The sequence below is a fragment of the Coregonus lavaretus genome (assembly GCF_964263955.1).
Source record: "Coregonus lavaretus genome assembly, chromosome: 15".
NCBI classification, from domain to species: Eukaryota; Metazoa; Chordata; class Actinopteri; order Salmoniformes; family Salmonidae; genus Coregonus; species Coregonus lavaretus.
In genome coordinates, this window is record NC_140002.1 from 17,508,279 (window position 1) to 17,515,785 (window position 7,507).

General features: G+C 39.7%; 1 protein-coding gene across 1 annotated transcript in view; it reads left to right on the forward strand.

Annotated features, from left to right (window-relative positions):
• LOC311142021 (protein turtle homolog B-like) overlaps nucleotides 1-4,097 on the forward strand; it is a gene marked incomplete at both ends in the record, with an annotated part of 209,409 nt that extends 205,312 nt beyond the window's left edge. Inside the window, 2 exons of the mRNA XM_084177567.1 lie at nucleotides 2,657-2,787; nucleotides 3,883-4,097. Of these exons, the coding sequence (XP_084033693.1) occupies nucleotides 2,657-2,787; nucleotides 3,883-4,097 (346 nt within the window). The remainder of the gene's footprint in view (nucleotides 1-2,656; nucleotides 2,788-3,882) is intronic.
• Nucleotides 4,098-7,507: the final 3,410 nt, after the last annotated feature.

The following is a 7,507-nucleotide window of genomic DNA, read 5'->3' on the forward strand; positions in this document are numbered from 1 at the left end:
TTTATAGTCACTTTAACTCTACCCACATGTACATATTACCTCAACTAGCCGGTGCCCCCGCACATTGACTCTGCAACGGTACCCCCCTGTATATATAGCCTCCCTACTGTTATTTTATTTTACTTCTGCTCTTTTTTTTCTCAACACTTTTTTTGTTGTTGTTTTATTTTTACTTTTTTGTAAAAAATAAATGCACTGTTGGTTAAGGGCTGTAACTAAGCATTTCACTGTGATGTCTGCACCTGTTGTATTCGGCGCTTGTGACCAATAAAATTTGATTTGATTTGATTTGATTTGAGTTGCATCTAAAGAACACCATAACTACTGTGAAGCATGGGGGTGGAAACATCATGCTTTGGGGCTGTTTTTCTGCAAAGGGACCAGGACGACTGATCCGTGTAAAGGAAAGAATGAAAGGGGCCATGTATCGTGAGATTTTGAATGAAAACCTCCTTCCATCAGCAAGGGCATTGAAGATGAAACGTGGCTGGGTCTTTCAGCATGACAATGATCCCAAACACACCGCCCGGGCAACGAAGGAGTGGCTTCGTAAGAAGCATTTCAAGGTCCTGGAGTGGCCTAGCCAGTCTCCAGATCTCAATCCCATAGAAACTCTTTGGAGGGAGTTGAAAGTCCGTGTTGCCCAGCGACAGCCCCAAAACATCACTGCTCTAGAGGAGATCTGCATGGAGGAATGGGCCAAAATACCAGCAACAGTGTGTGAAAACCTTGTGAAGACTTACAGAAAACGTTTGACCTGTGTCATTGCCAACAAAGGGTATATAACAAAGTATTGAGAAACTTTTGTTATTGACCAAATACTTATTTTCCACCATAAATAGCAAATAAATTCATTAAAAATCCTACAATGTGATTTTCTGGAATTTTTTTTCTCATTTTGTCTGTCATAGTTGACGTGTACCTATGATGAAAATTACAGGCCTCTCTCATCTTTTTAAGTGGGAGAACTTGCACAATTGGTGGCTGACTAAATACTTTTTTCCCCCACTGTATATTATAGGTTGTCCAGGCTGTAGTAGTTTGTCTCTCTCGTCTAGTCTTGTGGGTTGTGGCAATGATCACTTTGTTATGTCCTCTTTGACTTGTTACATTCTTAGCATTCCTCTCAAGCAGTAGATATACTAACCTTTCTTACTCAAGCTGCTTTTGTATTATACACCAATTAAATATTTTGGACCTATGCTCTTAGGAAATATTTGATATGATTGGCCATCTGAACTCCCTTCACTCCAGTCAGTATGAAACAAAACACGCAAATAACAGTAATTACACTTGTATGTTTGGACTGCAGAACAGTTCTCACTACCATGTGAAGCAAGTGTCCTTCCACACCTGTTGACGCACTTTATTGATATTGTGGGGAAAGTAGCATTAGCCCAGGGTGTGAGGGGGACCAAACGCCCCCTGGTTTTAGGTCCACAGTCCTATGAAGTGCTTATATAATAATATAATATATGCCATTTAGCAGACACTTTTATCCAAAGCGACTTACAGTCATATGTGCACACATTTTAAGTATGGGTGGCCCCAAGAATCATTCCCACAATCCTGGCGTTGCAAGCGCCATGCTCTACCAACTGAGCCATACAGGACCACTTTTCAGAGTATTCCCCTTTAAAGTCCTGTTCCATGTGCAAACTGCCATGCATGCCATCGCTAAATATTGCTATTCAGTTCCCCAAAAAATAACAAATATTTTAATAAACTCTTGTTACATTTGTTGTCAGAGTGCTTCGTTTTGGTTTTGGCTTATTTTTCATTATGTGACTGTTCCCAAGTAGCCATTTTCCCCTCCCGCCATCTCTCCCCCTGTCAGCATGGTGAAGCCCATTGTAGACAGTATCCATGTCTATGAATACATATTGATGATGCTTTGTCGCTCAGCTGTGATTTTCCCCATCTACTAACCGCCTTCAATTTCTCTCTGCAGCCACAGCTGGAGGACATCCACTTTGTAATGCAATTTGTTTTCCGTGCCTTGTGAGAAACTGGTGTGTTGGTGACAGAATTTGTGGGCTGCCGTTTTAATGTGCCTCAGTATCTGGATAGGAAGACTGTAGACATTATTAGAGATGGCTGAGAATACTCATTCATGTTCTACAAATGACAATATTGTTTCAGATTTGCAACTGTTATTTTCAGATTAAAAATAGTAAAATAAACCATTAAAAAGTGTTGCTATAAACACTTAAGCTTGAAATCAAATTCCTTTTGAATGTTTTTTGTTTGTTGTTGTTTTGTTTCACTCCCCTTTGAAAATAATGCAAATATTTGTTCTAAAAGTTTAAGCACTGTAATAATCTTGTATACCTCACCTTGGGATAAATTGCCGTATCACAACTTTGTTACAAGGATTATTATATTATTTAACAAATCATAGAACATATAGTGTAAAATACAGTAACACCGTAGATTCAAGTCACACAAACATACCTATTGATTTTGTTTGGCCAAACTATTGGCTTGGTTCAGTCAGAAACCTCAGGTGTGTCACATTGCTCGAATCGTTAGGTAATGTGAAGCTGAATTCATAAGGTTTGATTCTTGGACTTTGAGGGCCTCTCATGTAGACGGAGAGGTCCACTAGACAGATGTTCCTCAGGGTTACGTGTCTTCTCCCTCCTTTTTTGTTCAGAAATCGTCGAGGTGAGCCAATTGCCCCTGCGGGGTCTGAGAGGTTTGATGCATTGAGATACCAACGTATTAAAAAGGCCAAGAAGATGATGGTGGTCAACAACAACAACTCCAAGTCCAGAAGAAACACAGGTGAGTCCTCTGACGTTGTGGATGTATGGTCCTGACGAAGGACAATGATTGATTAACATGCACATTTTGTGGCATACCGCTCTTTTGACAGATATTGTGTCTAGCAGACTCAGATTTGTTTTCAGTAGCCATATATCTTTTAAGAGACTTCATCACAACATGATTAACAAGGACTTCCTCTTTTACAGGCGTCAATGAAATTACATATATGCATCATACGATGCTATCTACTCAGCGGCACGCCACTATGGTGTGATAAGGTACCATAGTGTGATACTTTCCCCATCTCTGTTACCCTGCCGTAGTGATGGTAACACCAAGGTAGTTCCCTCAATGAGTTCTGCAGTTCTCCAGAAACCTAACTTTGACACCAACTTCCTCCATAATCATGACATAATTTCTAATAATACTTACAAAGGTATCAAATGACTACATGATCAGTTAATGCAATTTATCTTTTGAATCATACAATTCAATGTCTCACTTATTCATGTTGCATTTCCAACTCATGAACTTAATTGAACCATTGTAAGATAACTATGTTTTTGGTGCCCAACATCTATCTTATTTTGGTGCCAAACATGTAGGTGACAAATTGTAGAAGTCCTTTATTGAATTTGAAACATTCAAACCAATAGTGTCATTCTTCTTGCATTGAAATGCATTTTATGGACTGTTGGTTAGGTAGCATTCGCTAAACCTAAAACCTACTGTAGCTACCCAAATGTGTTAATTTCTTATTATTGAGGATGGGGGTGTTTTGATAATGTATCCCGAGTAACGTTTACATTTTGTTGATTGGGAAGTATCCACTCTCCTAGAGTATTGTGCGCAAATAACCGTAATGTGGTGGTATGGTATGGTGAGTGGTACAGTGTAAAGTATTTACCTTGGATTGGAACTGAGCTCATTCTCTAAATCAACCACCCTGTTTTCTGACCCATGGTTTCCTGTGTGTTTTGCATGCCTCACTTTCCGGCCCAATGTCTGTCTGATAGCACCCAGGACCCTTACTCTCCACCTCTGCCCTCTTATCCTGACCTAGGGCTCTCTCACTGCTGACCTGCATGTCGCTATCCCCCTCCTATCCTCCAGGTGTCTCCACCTCTCAGACCCAGCAGGACTACACCTCTCAGGGACTCCATGCCGAAGAAGCTCTCTACCTCCGCAAGAAGAAGAAACGGCCGGTCAGACAGGACCCGTATGCCCGCTTCTCCGCTCTGCTGTACCGCCGCCCGCCCCGGGAGGACCAGAAGGCCATTTTGGCCAGCATGGACAACATGGACCCAGACCATGTCACTCTCCTCTGACACCGTGGGGGAGTCAGGTTACACTCTTCCCCCAAAATGCCACAAAACCCCACCTGGAAAATGGCCCCTCAGTCTAAAATGTTGCTCATTCCCCAGCATCAATCAATGGTTTGAAGTTCCTTTTTAAAAGAAATTGAAAGTAAAACAGTGGCTATCCAATGTCTCCAAAGTTTTACTCCAGTGCAAAACATTTCATTTGAGGGAAGCAATACTGTGTGCTTCAACATAGATTCCTTTCAAACAAATGTTCTAACCATTTGGAAAAGAACCCATCTGTCTTGAGGTTTTCATTTTCTATCTCATCTTTATACTTCAGTACAGGCTTAGCTCATGGCCCCATTGTCAAAACAGCCCATGAAGCCTAGTTAGGTCTCAGTTTACAGCACCTTGCTCACCCGAGTATCCTCACCTGCCTCACTCTGCCAGCCCTCTATCACCTCCCAGAGACTCTCCCATCCACACAAGGTTCTCACTCACATCCTACAAAATATACCTCAGAGCACAGGACATGGCACCACAACGACAAGGCTCAGCTAGTTGAACACAAATGTACTGGCGTATATGTTTTTATGATCTTATAACTTATTTAAGCAGGGTTTTGTTGAAATTTGACACAATTTTAATAACTCCAAATTTAAAAATCCAATTGGTCACAATATATACCAAAATATGGTTAGGTTGATGTAGGTCTACTATCAGTTGTAGAATGATATCATGCAGATAAAAAATCTATCCCTGGTCTCTGGTCTGTTGACACACCATAAATGAAGTGTTCATAATGGCTATTAGGGAAATGGAGCATGTTATGCTTTACATATTTGATATATGTGCCGTTTAGTTATTCTTTATAAACATAAATTCAATTTTATTCTCCCTTAACCCCATAAAGGAATGGTCAGTAATTCCCCTTATGGGGAAGATCTGTCATAAAGTAAGCACAAAAGCTCATAGATCTATTTTGAATAGGGCGAGGGGAAGGGATTAAATTAGGATTATGCTCCATTTGAACAGAACAGGTACTACACTGTAGGCTACTGTACATCTCTCAAGGCATGCAACCTCACACACTCTATACAACACATGCTACTGCCCTAGTTACTATTCAGGTTGGACTTTGGGTGTGTCTCATCGTCTGGGAAAGGAGTTTGCGCTGGAGCAAAATTTTGGCTTTTGCCATTTTGCTAAATAATGTTTGTTTTTCTCTTTATTTGATGCCATCTTCACTTCTACTATTACACTTACTGTAGCGTTGTGGATAGTTCCGAGGGCTCCATATCCTATTTAAAAAGTACTATAGTAATGCCAAAAATACTACAACTTCCTTAATCAATAAAAACATCAAATGTACTGTAATGAGAGGAGGATAGGATTTTGTGCCATAGTATACTATAGTATTTTTTCATTCATATGGGAGGGCCTGATTTGATGAACAAGAGGCTTATGATGGCCTTTATAGGGCTTCTTCTAGTTGCCTGCTTCAGTTTTGTTTATTTGTTGGGGTCTTTTTTTGTAATTCTTTTCTCAATTGTTTATGAAAGTAACTGCCTTTGATGGCCATTTGCTTTTTCTCTTCATGTGCTTGGAATTCCACATGGTTGTGATGAGGAGAATGTCTCGACACTTGTCTATTCTCCTCTGGAAAGATCAATGGAGGAGCTTCTTGTGGCATAACAGGGCTAAGAATTCCACATGGTTGTGATGAGGAGAATGTCTCGACACTTGTCTATTCTCCTCTGGAAAGATCAATGGAGGAGCTTCTTGTGGCATAACAGGGCTACGCAGAGCGACTAAAGGTTTTATTTTTTCAAAAATGTGTTTTTCTGTCATTGAAGGGTGCTTCTTTTTTATAAATTGACATGTATTATCATGTCGATATAGACATATCTGGGCTCATTAAGGCTGAACTGTGTGTGTCATGGCAATGGGGGGTGATCTGGTGGTGGTCAGAAAAGGAGAGGGGTGTTTGGAATGGTTTCACCCATACATGTAGGAGCACAGGTGCTGCTGTGCACTTGAGACCAATTGCTCATATGTTTTGGTTCAACTGTTTGGCTCACTGTTGGTTTGATATTTCTCTCATTGGGTATCTTAAAGGTAAACTCCACCCAAAAACTATATTTTGGTATTTGTTTCATTACTCCATTGTTGACATAGTCAACATTTTGGGACTATGTCAACAATGGACTAATGAAACAAATACTAAAATATAGTTTTTGTGTGGAGTTTTCCTTTAAGAGTTGCAACTTCAGGTGCTAACAAACTCATCGAATCTGAAAGTGGTATTGCTACTTGCAGAGTGATGAGCGATTTCAGAGGAATGACAGATACCACAAATATGAAATTATACTGTAATTGATCATACTTTATGTTTTAAGATTGGTGCAGTACAACCATACGCCTTTCAACATCCATCTTAGTGCTTCTTAAGCAGGATGTGTAGATTGAGTCCTAGAGAGTCTGAATCATGGATGACAATGCTCATGTTTAATTAATTTTTTTGGCGTGTAGAACTTATATATTTTGCCTGCATATGTATTTTACATCATAAACAGATGACATATTGTGGAGGGATAGATGCCTAGTCATGTACCTTAAAGAGTTGAAAGAAAGACAAAAAAAAATAGCTAAAGAAGAAAGTCTCAAAGTTATTCTACTATGGTTTTATGGAGCCAGGTTACAGTGTGTTCTGTTGGACTTCAAGTCAGAAACCTCAACTGAGGAACAAGTTAGAACTTGTATCAAATTGCCACAATTTCTTGACTTTTGTTTGACAGTACAGGACTTTTTGGACGGTTTATTATCAATTTGTGGCTAAACTGAACCCGAGTATTACATTTGGCGTAGTTGGCAGGATCAGGATATTCTATTTGTTAGTAAATCCCCCACATTGCACTTGTAAACACATGACATTGAGTACGGTGACATGCACACAATAATATGATTATTGTGGATAGTCAGATTAATATAATAGTTTGATTAAAATATTTACATATTTTCAAGAAGAACAATTTCCCTAATAATCCTGTTTACATGGACACATCTGAAATCAGGCTGCCTGATGGCACTCTGATAAATTTAGAAAATCGGCAATCAGAATAAACGTTCTAACACAGTGACCATGTTATTTTTGGGAAGCCTATTTGATTCTGAGTTCGAACATATAAAGTTTGTACTACTTCTAAGACGCAGACATTCATTTGTTCCGAACTCACTTCACTCGCGCTAAAGAGGGAGGCTCGCTCGGCTGGTACTAACACATGCACAGATCAAATACACTGCTGGAACGCCGATTAAGGTGTTTACATGTCCTAATCATTTGAAAGATTGCTCAGAAAACCAGGTGTTTTAATCGGCGTATGCTTACTTCGATTTTGACTTTACGCCGATTAAGATAAGCAGAGTAAGGTGTT